Source organism: Galeopterus variegatus, unplaced genomic scaffold (assembly GCF_000696425.1).
Source record: "Galeopterus variegatus unplaced genomic scaffold, G_variegatus-3.0.2 Scaffold1877, whole genome shotgun sequence".
Lineage (NCBI taxonomy): Eukaryota > Metazoa > Chordata > Mammalia > Dermoptera > Cynocephalidae > Galeopterus > Galeopterus variegatus.
Window position 1 is genome coordinate 186,864 of NW_007727988.1, and position 15,249 is coordinate 202,112.

General features: G+C 37.8%; 1 protein-coding gene across 1 annotated transcript in view; it reads left to right on the forward strand.

The window, feature by feature from the left end:
- The window catches only part of LOC103595883 (E3 ubiquitin-protein ligase ARIH1), a 112,500-nt gene extending 107,113 nt beyond the window's left edge, over positions 1–5,387 (forward strand). Inside the window, exons 14-15 of the mRNA XM_008579409.1 lie at positions 867–979; positions 1,997–5,387. Coding sequence (XP_008577631.1) covers positions 867–979; positions 1,997–2,081 — 198 coding nt within the window. The 3' untranslated portion in view covers positions 2,082–5,387. The remainder of the gene's footprint in view (positions 1–866; positions 980–1,996) is intronic.
- Positions 5,388–15,249: the final 9,862 nt, after the last annotated feature.

Below are 15,249 nucleotides of genomic sequence, written 5' to 3' on the forward strand. Positions count from 1 at the left end.
TGGTTAGCTCAGTATAGAGTGTGGTGCTGATAACACCTAGATCTGGTGTTTGGTCCTTGTATCGGTTAACCCCCCCCCCCCCCCCCCCCCAAAAAAAAAAAGAATGATGCATGACACATTGATGTCTATAGATGACTAGACAATAAGACTAGCAGATGGGAATTTAGAAGGTACTATGTAGGGCCAGCCCGGTGGCGCACTGGATAGTGCACCGCTTGGGAAGCGCGGCGGCGCTCCTGCCCAAGGGTTCGGATCCCACATGCAGACCGGTTCCCGCTCACTGGCTGAGCGAGGCGCGGGAGCAGCGCCAAGGGTTGCGATCCCGTTGCCGGTCCCCGGTCCAGTGCGGGGGCAACACTGAGGGTTGCGATCCGTTGCCGGACACGGAAAAAGACAAAAGACAAAAAAAAAAAAGAAGGTACTATGTACAGAACTAGTCATAGCAGTAAAGAATAACAAAATTTTAATCTTCTATACAGTGTTCTCTTATCAGAAACAGGTGCTAGCAGATATTAGCAAAAACAGATTTCTATTTTTTTCTCAAGTTTCCCTTTGGGTTTTTAGCAAAGAGCAGCTCTCAGAACTAGAAAATTTGAAAATACTTTTTAAGTCCTTTCAAATTGTCCTCAGTAGTCTTCCAAAGATAGTGGGTGAATCTTCAGCTGTTTTAACATTTTAAAAATTGTTCTGGAAAAGAGAATAAGTTGTTAGAGATAAAAGCCACACAGAGCATTAAAGGTGCTGTTAAACCATCTGAAAATTATGGAATCAGTGTTGAGAGCAGTTTGTAGTCAACAAAGCAGCCAAAATGGTTTATGTTTTAGCTTTATTTTGAAGTCAAAATTTACTATGTATTCTTTTTGCAGAACAACCAAGCAGATCTAGAGAATGCCACAGAGGTACTTTCAGGCTACCTTGAACGAGATATTTCCCAAGATTCTCTGCAGGATATAAAGCAGAAAGTACAAGATAAATACAGGTAAGATTATTTTTCAATAACTCTTCAGCAAATATTTCTGCCAGTGTTGGTCTAATATGCCTTAGAGGTGAAGTTAAGTGATAGTGAAACAGTTTTATCCAGTAACTGAGCTTCTGCCATTTTTCATGTCAATTGCTTCTGTCCATTGGGCAATGAACTGCAAATAGTAGTGGTCAAGCATAGAGGGGGAATTCAGCCATTTATCTCACTGGTTGATTCGGTTTCCATCCATCTTTAACTCTTTAATTGCTTTAATTGCTGTGCTATGAGGAAGAAGAGTCTAAAAAGGAAAAATGGCCATTAGAATGAAGGGTGAGAATAAGACGTTGATCTTAACCTGGGAATCCCATATCTCATGGCTTGACAAGTGAGCTACACAAACTTTTTAGAGTTTTTATTAGATTTTTTTATCTCTGATGGGAGATTTATTTTGTTCAAGGGGTAGACCATACTTCAAGATATGCCACCTCTTAGGCTAAAGGCGCAAAATGTTTGATTTCTCAACATGAAGTTCTTTTCCCTGACGTGTGCTCTTGGCAAATGCTAATCTTTCTAGTAGTACTAGAAAACTTTGGGAGTTTGGAAGACTTGGAGTTCAGTCCTGACTAATATTTTCACTTCCCTTAGCCAGCTTGTAACTACTACATCATGTTTATAGTATTTTTACAGTTGACAAAGATTTTATAGTTATGAAATAACCCATGAAATTACTTCTATCTGAAACTTTTTACCTATCTGTAGAACTACGGGATTGGATCATGATTTCTTAGGCTCATCAGAATTTTTAATATTTTACTGCTCTAAAATTAATTCATGGCTTTCAAAAAATACTCTTTTAACATTAGGAGCAGTTTGATGTATCTGTGCATCTAGACCAGAAAATGTGCCTATTAGTTGCTTGCTTCCAAGTCTGGATAAACTATAGAGTTGTCTTTTAAAAAAAAAAAAAGCGAATGCCTCTTTTTTGTTGTTTTGTTTTATTGGAGGCTGACAAGTTTTTTTTCTCTTTGATTACAGATACTGTGAGAGTCGACGAAGGGTTTTGTTACAGCATGTGCATGAAGGCTATGAAAAAGATCTGTGGGAGTACATTGAGGACTGAGAATGGCCCTGCATAAAATGAACTCTGAAAACTTTACCATCTAGAGTGCTCATGCAATTAAAACAAACAAAACAAACACAAACAAGGAGGCACTAAGCCTATTCTGACACCACTGGTCTGTAGTACCAGAATTCTGTTTTGTTAACGGAAAGTTTAAGTAAATTATATTGTAATAAAAAAGGTAGATAAACCATTGTACAACAGTATTCTAGGCCGCCAACAAAAGTGTGACAGACACACTAAAAGCCCTCCAACTTAACTTGTAACGTAGCTTCATTCTCAAAGCTGACTTTTTTCTTTTTCTTTTTCCTTTTCCTGAGTGTAGTACAGTTAAAATTTCAAAGTTCCTTGACACTGCTTTTCATGTCCAAACGAGCCATTTTGTTGTACTTTGGTAAAGGACCTCTTCCCCTTCCTCCCCTACACATACAAACACACCCACACACACAGACTGACTCTCTTTCTCTCATACCCCAGTGTCATGAATGAATGAAGATTAGTTTCTTGTAAAGAAAATTCTTGGGACTGGGAAGGGGGTAGGCAGCAAGAGGATTAAACAAACAAACCAACAAAAAACAAAAAAACTTTGTATATGACTTTTAAAACAAAAGGACAACACAGTATTTTTCAAAATTGTATATAGCGCATATGCATGGACAAAGCAAGCGTGGCACGTGTTTGCATAATGTTTAATTACAAACAAATATTTATTCTTTAAAAATCTTCAAGATTATGTCTATTTGCTGTGCATTTTCTTTCAGTTTGCTTTATCTTTCCGGGGTTGGGGTTGGGATAAAAGGTGTGTTGGTTTAGCACCTCTGGAAGACCTAACTAGAGCTCTTTGATTTCCCTTTCCTGGGGTTACTTTGCCCTTTATGGTTTTAATATGTCTGCTGCTGGCCATGGGCCACACGCCTTGAATTCTCAGCTCTTGATCAGGGATGAGGAGGTCAAGCTCTCACTAATGCTGTGGCCTGATAAGGGCTGCAACAGGGAATTTTGTTGCTGCAGTTCATGAATGATCCTGTCCCCAACCTAGTTCCCCTCCATGGCCTCATGCCTCTACCCAAGCCCTTGTGTGCCCATGTCATGTACACAGCTGCGGACTTCCTAGGCTCCCTATCACATCTAGAGGAAGCATTTCAAAATCTCCTTTTCTTTTTTTGTTTTCCCTTAATTGCTGCTTTGAGCCTTTTAAGATTTTAGTTATGGCTCGTCTCTCTCACCCCTTCTCTACATTAGGGTGTCAGATAGAATGTTTTTGCTTTAAACATAAATAGCCATTCACTTAGTCTCAGATTGTGAACTTAAAATGGTGGATACTGAAATTGCTTCTATGTGTTGCTGTGGGTTCAGTTTGAAGGAGAACACCCCTAGAACATGATATTCCCATCTAGTGCATTTAAGTGGAAATCACTGAGTTTGCTTCTTTTCTGTTGTCAGCAGATAGGAGAATTAATAATGCATTTTAGCTGTAATGTCAGTTTTTATGAAATTTCTACTAAGAGCTATGTTAAAAGTAAAGGATGGTGGTGGTTTTATTAACTATATACCTGTTTAGGCCCTTCTGGCTGTGGTGTTTTTCAACAGATCAGCATCCCTAAATCTATCAGTTTTATACAGGAGTGCAGAGTAAACTAGGCAACTAGATTAAGAGGTCTAAATATTAAATAACAGTTTTGGCTGAGGACCTCTTTGTCTTCCTTTAATGTCTTGTGCCTAGGGAGTGTTTACCATTTGTGAGGCAGCTTTGTCTGCTCTTGCGTTGTACATCTTATTACTCCATTGGGAAGTAGGTTCACTTTCCTCTGGCCTTTTGCCTAAGTTAGGCTTTGCTGAATCAACCCTACTTTTCCTTTTAGAAAAGGTTGTTACATGAGATGTACTTGCAACTATTCTTTTCCCATCAAAAAATCAGTGAATGTTTGCTGAGTATATTATGCTGCTTCCTTAAGCCACTTGTCGCTTTAGGATCAACTTTACCTGTACCTTTTATCTTTCCCTCGCTTGCCACCTCAGGTGCAGATCTGAACTCAGTGTCTGCTTCCGTATTCTCTTCTCCCCTTTTCCCATCATCCATTTGACTTTATTTTACTTTAAATGACTGCATCAATCTTAAAAGAAATTTATCGAAACTAAGGAGATTTTTTTTAGAAAGCTTGAGTAAGTTCCTTTCCCTGGTAACTTTGAAAAGCAGCCAGAGTTGCTATATAGATGTATGTGGCTCCCTTAAAATGCTTTGTATATGTGTGGTGTTTTTAAAAAATCTTACCAGTTAACTTTGCTGTATCTAGGTTTGGGTGTCATAAATCCTCTTTATATGCTCCCCTTCAACAGGTATCCAGAAACAGTGTGTGCACTTCATAATATCAGCCCCCGCCTGTTGAGGAACAGTGCTTTTTAGAGATGCTTTCTGGTTGCAGTATTGGCATACTGCCTGTGAGGGTATTGCAGTTGTGGGTGCATTCCTTAATTTGTATGGATCAAGGTGAACTGGCCTTTTCTACTTCCAAGCTTTTAACAGCTATCACCATATTTGACAGAATTCCCACAGTTAATTGCTTTCATTGTTAGTAGCTTGAGTGCTCCCAGCTGGTATAGGCAAGCCATCTTCTATGACAGTTTTCCTATTTCACCCTAGTCTTTCTATCAGAGGGCTCTATTCACAATAAGCACCAGGGTCTCCCTGACTTCTTGAGGTTGGTTACATTGTCTTTTGAAAATTGCATGCTTCATTTGAACAATTCTTTGAGCAGCAGATGGACTTCCAATGATTTACAATAAAATTTTGATCCAAAGCTCAGGACACAAACTGCAGTGGTAAAATTGAGTAGCATATAATATCATCAGACTCTAAATTCTATGTAATTTGCTGCAACCCAGATTGTATGTGTTTTATGTGTGTTTAAATAAATATATTAAATACACATGTGTATACATACACACATGTATGACAGAGCCAAGACTGACTGACTTGATTTGAAATGGTTGAATCTGCAGTGTAATATGTGGTTCAGCCATGATTAGGAACTGAAATTTAGTACAAGAGAGAAAAGGACTTAATGTAACAAATTCTTTTAGCTACAAATCCTGGTATAGAGCACTTGGGGGATGGGATGGGGCGGGTTGGTGAGACAATCAGATCGATAAATTGATTAAATGCTCCTAACCCTGTAATTTTGTGCATAGAGCACCCTGTGCTGTGGAAATAACTGTTCTTAGATTTTCATTGTAACTGGACTGTTCAGGTTGCCCAGAGGGAAAGAACATTCCTAATTCTAATAAAATAAACTTTTATTTTGTTATTCCATTAGTTACTATGTTTATTTTTATAGTTTAAAAGGATGAGCTATGGGTGGCTAACAGTCACCTGTATTATGTTCCTTATTCACTGTTCCTACTTAATGTAAAATGTGAAGATTTGGTTCAGTTTCTTTACAGAGAACTGTGAATGAGACCATCCCCAACACTTAACTTGGTTAATGAAGCCTGTGTATTTTTTGAAAGCTTTCCAATTTCTCCGTCTCCAGCATGGAATTTAGAATGCTGTTTGTGTTGTAACCATGATACATATTAGATGCTCAATAGGTCTTTGAATTTCAGTTTTTTTAAGATAAAGTATTTTAAGTCATTCTCAGTTAACTTCAAAACTCCTCATCACTCCCATTTAGCTCAATCTTAGAAGCTGATATCTATCTTGCATAGGGGTGAAGGGAGAATTGTCTTGAAGGTCCCAAAGTTGGAGATATTTGTCATTGATATTCTAGCTAAGTCCAGATTTTAGGACAATTTAATTTAGTATTATTTGGATTTGTTATTTTGAGATTTCATTTATCACTTTCATCTTCAAGCACTTTAACATACTTATATTACCGTGTAAAACAAGTGGAGTAGAAACTGCTCTGCTTTACAAAGGAAGAAAATGAGGCTCAATGAAGTTAAGTAACTTCCCCAAGATTTCACAGTTTTTTAAATCTGGGGCTCAAATAACATCATACTACCTCTTTGTATCATATTTTCTTATTCTTGTCTTAGAATGACTTGGCACTCAGTACCAGGAAAGGTGGTTCTTAACTATAGTGTTGTACTTTTAAACCACATTAAAGACTATCAATGCCTGTCGTTGCTACTGTTAGAGGATTGCTATATACTGTCTCTGATCTTTAATTTGTTGTTGCAGAGTTTTGCAACTAATGTGGCCCTGTGTTTTGCCTAATTGTTAGAAACCAGCTATGGGTAGAAGAGTAAGCTCTTATCATCTTGCAGACTAGGGCAGTCAATCATTATGTAAAGTCTATCATGTGACAGTTGAGAGTAAATGGTTCAGCATGATTTGATTTGATAATTAGTGCCCAAGTAATTTACAGTTGTTGGCCTAGTTTTTTGAACTAATAACTGGAAATGTACAGAACAGCCTTTATTTGATCTCAGCATTTATCCTTGGAACTAGACGACCTTTGAGGCTTCAGGAAGATGATAAACAGTGAGCCTTATGGAAAATCTTGGCTCTTCAGAAACAGTAAAATATGTGGGCTCCTCAGGTTTTTCATGTTTCTTGGGGATAAAATTGGTGTTTATCTGGTTTAAAGAATTTGCCTCTCTACTTAATTATCCAAGATGAAATAGCCAACTCAGAAATTCTCAATTCGAAATCAGATAGTGCCTATTGTAGTAGTAAACAGACCACTTTTGGGTTTTCCTTTTTTGCTTTTTGTGGAATTAGATTGTTTTTAAGACAGCAATTGATTTTTCTCTATGCAATAGCATTTAGAATAGGAAAAATAATATGAAGATTCTTATGAAAAGCAGTTTTCAGGCCATGATGTGCTTATTCAGGGCCATAGACATGCTGATATAGGGCCATTTTCAAGGTGGGAGCTGATTAATCAATCACACATCGATATGTAGCAGCTGAAACAATGCCGAAAGCACAATCTTATCACTGTAGTAATACAGGAGTCTCAAACTCAGATGTCTACGGGAGCCAGGTAAATATTTTAGGAATAGACTACCCTGAGCTAAGTGGGCTTTGAGAAGGAGCCTGTGAAATCCAGACTTTATGTGAATTCTCTTAATTTTGAAATGTTTCGTGATTAATTTACAATATTTTTAAATGTGGGCCCAAATTGCTTCTTGGCCTTTTGGCTAAGATAAGTGTTAAATGTGGGCCAAAGAAAAAACCACTCGTAGGCTCTCATTTTCCAGCTCATATTAACCTTGGATTGCAACTTGAAGCTACTGCCCATCTGACATTATCTAGACCAGCGGTTCTCAGACTTGTCTGGGCAATGCAATCACTGAGAAGCCTTCGAAAAAAAAAGAGTACTTTGAGAAGTTCATGGAAAGATATGTATAACTTTTAATTCAATTTGTCCATGAACTTGTTGAAGTACCTTCCTACTAGTTAGTGTCTGAGTCCTACTCCACTGAGATTATTACTAAATTGCTTTGGGTTCTGATCTGGGCATCATTTTTTTTTTCCTTTTTGTCTTTTTTCGTGACTGGTAACGGGATCGCAACCCTCAGTGTCGCGCCTGCACCGCGACCGGCAACGGAATCGCAACCCTCGGTGTTGCGCCCGCACTGCGCTCAACCAGTGAGCGGACCGGTCTCTATATGGGATCCGAACCCTCGGCGGGAGCACCACCGCGCTCCCAAGCGCTGCACTCTACCAAGTGCGCCACCGGGCCGGCCCTGGGCATCATTTTTTAAAGCCCTTTCCCCATCCCCACCCCAACACCATTGATCTAGACTGACATATAGTTGCAAAGAGGGAGTATGGGTGATCAACTGTAGGTCATAAGAGACAGAAGGATTCAAGGCAAATTCACAGGTTCAAGGGTAGGTCCTAGCTGAATGGGTTTTGTGGAATGGTACTTCCTAATGGTATAGTGTAGACTGCTCAATTTGTTTTTTGTCAATTTTCTGTTAAGTGGTCCACCTTGGGGAAAATAGTTCAATTCACAAAACCAAAAAAGCCTTATAGAGAAGTAGAACTGACAAGCAGAGTAGAATATTCAACTGGCAATACATTTTTTCCCGGGGGGGGGGGGGAGGGATGTATCTGGGAAAATAAACTAGTGTAGGGTATGAGCAAAGGAAGTTGAGCAGTTATAAAAGCTGTCATTAAGCGATTTCCATCAAGTCAAGGCACAATGCCACTTAATCACTTAGAGTTAAGTTCAGAGTTCACAAGTTTCTCACTTTTTATTCTTTTGATAAACTTGTGTGTTAAGACCGTGGATTTTCCTGTTTGTATTCCTAGTATGGTGTAGTAGAAAAAATATTTCTCAGCCATAGTTTTCCCTTTTGTAAAATGGAGATACTAATAGGAACTATAATTTATTGAGTGCTTCTTGCCATATGCCTTACTTACATTATCTTCTAAGCAGCCCTAAAACAAAGTAGGTATTGCTATCTTATTTTTTTTGTTGGTTGGCAGCGGCTAGTACAGGGATCAAACCCTGGACCTTGGCGTTATCAGCACCATGCTATAACCAAATGAGCTAACCAACCAGCCCTCCTATCCTTTTTTTTTTTTTTGCAGCCAGTCTCATTTTTAAAGTGAGGAACAGACTCTCTCAAAAGTTACACATTGAGTTTATAGCAGGGTCATGCTTGTCTGATTCCATATGTTCATTCCAATATGTTGCTTGTTTTGTAGGAATATTGTGACTATCAAAGAAAATGGGAAAACAAAGTTTAGTTACAAATTAGAAGCAAACCAGTGCTAACTTAGGCAAAAAATGACACACAACTGTCTCAGACTCCCAAAGGCAGGATCAGATTGGACCCTAAACTGGCATTGTCTGCCATCTGTACATCCATATCATTCTCTTTAACAGCTTCTGCTTTTCTTTTTTTTTTTTTCTTTTTTGACCGGTAAGGGGATCACAACCCTTGGCTTGGTGTTGCCTGCACCACTCTCAGCCAGCCATCCCTATATAGGATCCGAACCCGCAGCCTTGGCACTACCAGCGCCGCACTCTTGCGAGTGATCCACAGGGCTGGCTCAGCTTCTGCTTTTCTTACCAATTACCCTGTAGCTCCAGGTGTGACATGTTAACTGCTCCAGACACATGGAGACAGAGCCAATCAGATCCATGGGGCAGGATCATCAATACAAACGTGGCTCATGCCCGTGGATTGGAAGGCAGATGTTGGAGATCATGGTTAGCTGGATATGCATCATAAAAAGTGTCTTCAATAAAATTGAAGTGCCCTGAGATTTTTAAATACACATAAGGAATTAGTATATAATAATTATGGCTGACTAGTGTTTACTGAATGCTTCATGTCCATCTGATTTAAACTCACAATCCTATGAGATATTTACCATGCCCATTCTGTAAATAAGATCACTATATTATTTTCACCACAATGTAGCTGCATCTCAAAACAGCCTTACCAAAAGCACCTGCTAAATTACATAGACTGATAAGGGGGCTTCCAACCTTAGACTGTCCTAGAAACTCAATGACCAGTTCCTATTTTTGGCTCTTCTCTGTTCAAAGCAGATGCTTCTTGTTGGTAACCTCAGTTATACTACTAAGAAGGACCCAAAGTAATCTTTTTTCCCCTTAGATTTGAGAGCCTCCCTGGAATTTTAATGAGTTAGGAAGCAAGCCCTATATTTCCAAACCCTTCCCAGTATAGGCCCATCTTACCTATTTTGAACTAATGACATTAGCTTTATATACATAAAGTGACATTTCCTGAGTAACATTTGGCACTTGTAAATCCTTCTTCACTGACTACAACTGTATAAGAGTTTGGAATTTACTCTTCAAGCCGCCTGCCTTTTGCCATGCAGTATTGAAGTTGCTTTCAGAGTGAGAATCTGGAGGGTGATTATAAATATATAAAACTGGTTCCCTATAGCAGGCAGTTTATTCCCGAGAAAGCTCTTTAGGCTGAAAACATGTTTCTATAGATTTTATACTTCCTTCTGATGGCTAAAATTTGTTTCTGTATGCATAACAACAAAGCACTGCCCTAAAAGCCACTTCAGTGCACAATACATGGCTATTAGAATTATGAATCTGGAGCTTGTGCAGTGAGGGTCTAGTTCTTTAGAATCAGTTGGCCAAATTGGGATATCTGAGGATTGAGCGAACACACACAGCCTGAATTCATCCTAAGTTTTCTTTGGGACCCTATCCCAAAACACCGCTACTTGAATTCCCCAGCTTCCTCTTGCAGGGAGACTCCCTTGCTGTGTGTACTCCCATCTCTGCAGGTCACATCATTGTCTCAGAGGGAGTGCAACATTAAATGATAACCAACATTTATGGAGCACTTCTGTGGGCCTATTTGGGCAATAGACATTCTTATAGAATGCGCTAAAATTGTTAAGTTCTTGCACCTGCTCTCAAGTCATTTATAAACTAATTGCTGGTCTTTTGGGTATGAGCAAAGTTGTTTGCTTGTTAATAAATTCCCACCGCAAACCCTGACTTGTGGTTTATTTCTACCTAACTAGGGCAAATACTAAAGAGTATTCTAGTAAGGGAGGACTTGAGTGTCCACCTGCTTTGGAAAAGGTGCCTGCTTTGGATAGGAAATGATTTTGTATCCCAAAATCCTGATACTAATTTGTAGCATTGCAAAGGTCATGGCAGCAAATGCCAGAGAATGAGCTTAGTGAAGGGTAATAGTGTTCTGCATGCCTTTGAAGAATTCATTTTTACCCTGTTATTTTGACTAGCTTTCAATAAAGTAGGTTAAGTATTGTACTTATAAAGAACTCCACCATGTATTAATGTAAAAATCAAAGTAGTACAAGTCAGTGCCTTACCATGGTCAAATGGTTGCTACCCATGGAAATAAAAGACTGTTGCTTCCACAAAATTGCTTCACAGATTCTAAATGCTATTTCTTTGGGACACTGGATTGTGTGCCCTTTAAGATAAATTCCATAATCAAGGGCCTAGCCCTGAACAGATTAGAGCACCGAAATAACACTGAAATGAACAAATCAGATAAGTAGGTCAGTAAAAGGTTGTACACATGCTCCTGGAATAGGGATCTTCTACTCATCTTTATTTTAAATTCATATAGAAATTAATATATAATAAAATGCACACAACTTAAATGTTCAGTTTGATGTTTTGACAGTTGTATACACCTATGAAACAACCACCCAGAAAAGAGATATAGAACATTACCATTAACCCAGAAAGTTCTGTTGTGTACCTTTAAAATCATCCCTGAGCCCCTTGCCACTCCAGTGATGACTTGCTGATTTTTATTGCTGAAGATTTGTTTTGCCTGCTTTTAGATTTTATGTAAGTGAATTCATACATCTGGCTTCTTTCTTAAGCTTTAAACACTCATCCATTGTATGTTCAGTAGATTGTTCTTTATTGCTAATTAGTATTTCTTTCTATAAATATACCACAATTTGTTTATCTGTTCTCCTGTTTATGGACTTTCAGGTTGTTTTCAGTTTGGAGCAATTATGAATAAGGTTGCTATAGATATTCTTTTATTTTTTTGCTATGGATATTCTTACATAAGATTTTTTGGGTTTTGGTTATTTTGTGAATAGATGAGGATACTTCAAAAAGTTGATGGTACTAGGCTGGCCCGTGGCTCACTTGGTAGAGTGTGGTGCTGATAACACCAAGGCCACGGGTTCGGATCCTATATAGGGATGGCCGGTTTGCTCACTGGCTGAGCGTGGTGCTGACAACACCAAGCCAAGGGTTGACATCCCCTTACCGGTCATCTTTAAAAAAAAAAAAAAAAGTTGATGGTACTATTCATATTTTAATTCTAATTTTCCATGAGCTTTTTGAAGTATCCTTGCATGTTTTTACTTCTCAGGATTAATATGTAAGATTAGAAAATTGCTGGGTCATATGGTAAATGTAGTTTTATTAAAAACTGCCATCTTTTTCTCCAAAGTAGTTTTACCATTTTTTACTCCTATCAGTGATGTATGAGAGTTCCAGTTGCTCCACATCTCTTTCCACATTACATTTCCGGTTATCAGTGTTCTTTATATTAGCTGTTTTGGTGGGTACAAAATAACTCTGTGGCTTTAATTTATATTACATTTCTCTGATGATTACTGATGTTGAGCACTTTTTCTCATACTTATCTTTGATTTGTATATCTTTCATGTCTTTTCTCATTTTAAAATTGGGTTGTCTCTTTATTGTAGGTATTATTCTTTGTATTCTGGATACAAGTCCTTGACAGATATATATGCTATGATTTTTTTTAGAAGACTGTGGCTTGTCTATTCACTTTCTTATTGACATCTTTTGATGAGCAGAAATTTTTATTTTGATAAGGTCCACTTTATCAATTTTTTCTTTTATGGTTGTATGACCTCAAAGTCACAAAAACATGTTTTCTTCTAGAAGTTTTATGGTTTGGAGTTTTACATTTGAGTATGTGATCCATCTCACATTAATTTCTGAGAACAGAATGAGGTTTATTTTATTCCGACACAGATATATAGGTGTTCCAGCAACATTTTTTTAGAAAGATTTTCCTTCACCCATTAGACTGACTTCATACTTTGGCTGAAAATCAATTGATCATATGTGTGTGGCTATTTCTACATTTTTGGTTCTTTTCCATTAATCTCATTGTATATCCTTACATCAAAATCACACTCTGGATTACTGGAGCTTTCTAGTAAGTCTTGAAATTAGTAAATTCTTCACTTTTTTTTTTTTTCCCAAGATTTCTTTCGGTATCCTAGATTCTTTGCATTGCCATATAAGTTTTAGAACTAGCTTTTCTTGTTTTTCAAAAATGGCTGCTGGAATCTTGATAGGGGTCATGTTGAATCAATAGGTCAATTTAGGAAAAAATGAACATTTTAATAGTATTTAGTCAGTTAATACATGAAGATGGTAGGTTTTAAATTTTTTTTTTCTCAGCAATGTTTTGTAGCTTCTCTTGTATAAGATCTGCATGTCTTTCATTAGATTTTTTTCTTAGGTATTTGATACTTTTATACTAATTTAAAAATTTTATTTTTCCAATTGTTTGTTGCTCATATATAGAAATACAATTGATTTTTGGATATTGATCGTGAATCTTGCCACCTTGCTAAATTCATATACAAGAAATAGTTCTTGTAGATTCCATACAGTTTTATACATACACAATGTGGTGTGCAAATAACATTTTTACTTATTTTCTGATTTTTATGCCTTTTATTTTGTTGTCTTGCCTTTGTGCACTGGCTACAACATCTAGCACAATATTAAATGTGGTGAGAAAACAGACATACTTGCCTTGTTTCTCAATCTTAGGAGTAAAGATTTTAATATTTCACCACTAAGTATAATGTTAACTGTAAGTTTTTAATAGATGCCCTTTACCAGCCTGAAGAAGTTCCCTTCTATTCCTAGTTTGCTGAGAATTTTTACTAGGAAGATTGTTAAATTTTGTCAGATGCTTTTTCTGCTTCTAATATGATTGTCATATAGTTTCTCTCTCTTATTTTGTTAAGATAGTATATTACAAGGGGTGATCAAACTATGGCCCATGGGCCAAATTCAGCCCATGGACTAAGCTAAGAATTTTTTACATTTTAAGAAGGTTGTAAAAAGGAGGAGGAAGAGGAGGAACAAGAAGAAGAAAAAGAAGAGGCAGAGACCATATGTAGTCTGCAAAGTCTAAAGTATTTACTGTCTGTCTGTCTGTCTCTATCACTCTCTCTCTCTCTATGCGTGTATGTAGTGATTGGTTGGTGTGGAATAGAACTTTCTATTATAATAGAAATATCCTATATCTAAACTACAATATGGTAGGTAATAGGTGGTTATTGAGCACTTGGATGTGGTGAGTGTAACTGGATTTTAAACTTTATTTGATTAATTTAAATTTAAATAGCCACTTATGGCTAGAAGCTACTGTATTGGACAGCACAGCACTAGAAGTGACAATACACGAGGGTACTTTAAAAAGTTCATGGAAAGATTCGAATTACCTTTTATTTCTATTTTCCCACAAACTTTTTGAAGTATCCTTATACGTATTGTGCTCTTGTTATTTTATATTTTCCTTATATAGGTTATAAATCCCACAATACCTCATTATTATTGCTCTTCATATTTTCCAGCAAATATAAGTTTTCATCTGATATAAATCCTCCTCAGTCTGAAGAACTTCTTTTAGCATTCTTCTATTGCAGTTTTTCGAGAGATGAATGAAATCTCGCATCTTTTATCTCTCAGAGAATGTATTTTACTTTTAATTTTGAGAGGTATTTTAGTGGATATAGAATTCTATGTTGACCTTTTTTTTCTTCTTCTTCTTTTAGTGCTTTAAATAAGTTATTTAACTGTACCCAGGTCTCATTTGTTTCTGGTGAGAAGTCATCCATCATTTTAATTTTTTTTTTTTTTTTTTGTCTTTTGTCTTTTTTCCGTGTCCGGCAACGGATTGCAACCCTCAGTGTTGCCCCTGTACCGGACCGGGACCGGCAACGGGATCGCAAGCCTCGGCGTTGCTCCCACGCCTCGCTCAGCCAGTGAGCGGGAGCCGGTCTGCACGTGGGATCCGAACCCTCGGATGGGAGCGCCGCCGCACTTCCCAAGCGGCGCACTATCCAGTGCGCCACCGGGCCGGCCCCCATCATTTTAATTTTTGTTTCCCTGTCTGTACTGTTTTTTTCCCAATGGTTGCATCTGCTCTTTAGTTTTAGTTTTCAGCAGGTTGACTGACATGTTGAGGTATGTTTTCCTTAGTATGTAGTTTACTGAACTTCCTGGATCTGTGTTGATGTCTTTCATTAATATTGGATATTTCTTGTCCATTATCTCTTCAATTATTTCTTATCCTGTACTCTCTTGCTTCTCTACTTCCGAGACTCTAATTACATTATTATACAATATTATATTAGAATATAAGTTTTACAACTCTATATAATTAAAATATTAATTAGATGATCTGATATTATCCTACAGCTCTGAGATGATTTTTCCCCAATTCTTTTTGCATCTTGTTTTTAGTTTTTTTGTTTTTTTTTTCCTTTTTGTCTTTTTTCATGACCGGCAACGGATCGCAACCCTCAGTGTCGCGCCCGTACTGGACCAGGACCGGGACCGGGACCGGCAACAGGATCGCAACCCTCGGTGTTGCGCCCGCACCTCGCTCAGCCAGTGAGCGGCCGGTCTGTATGTGGGATCCGAACCCTCGG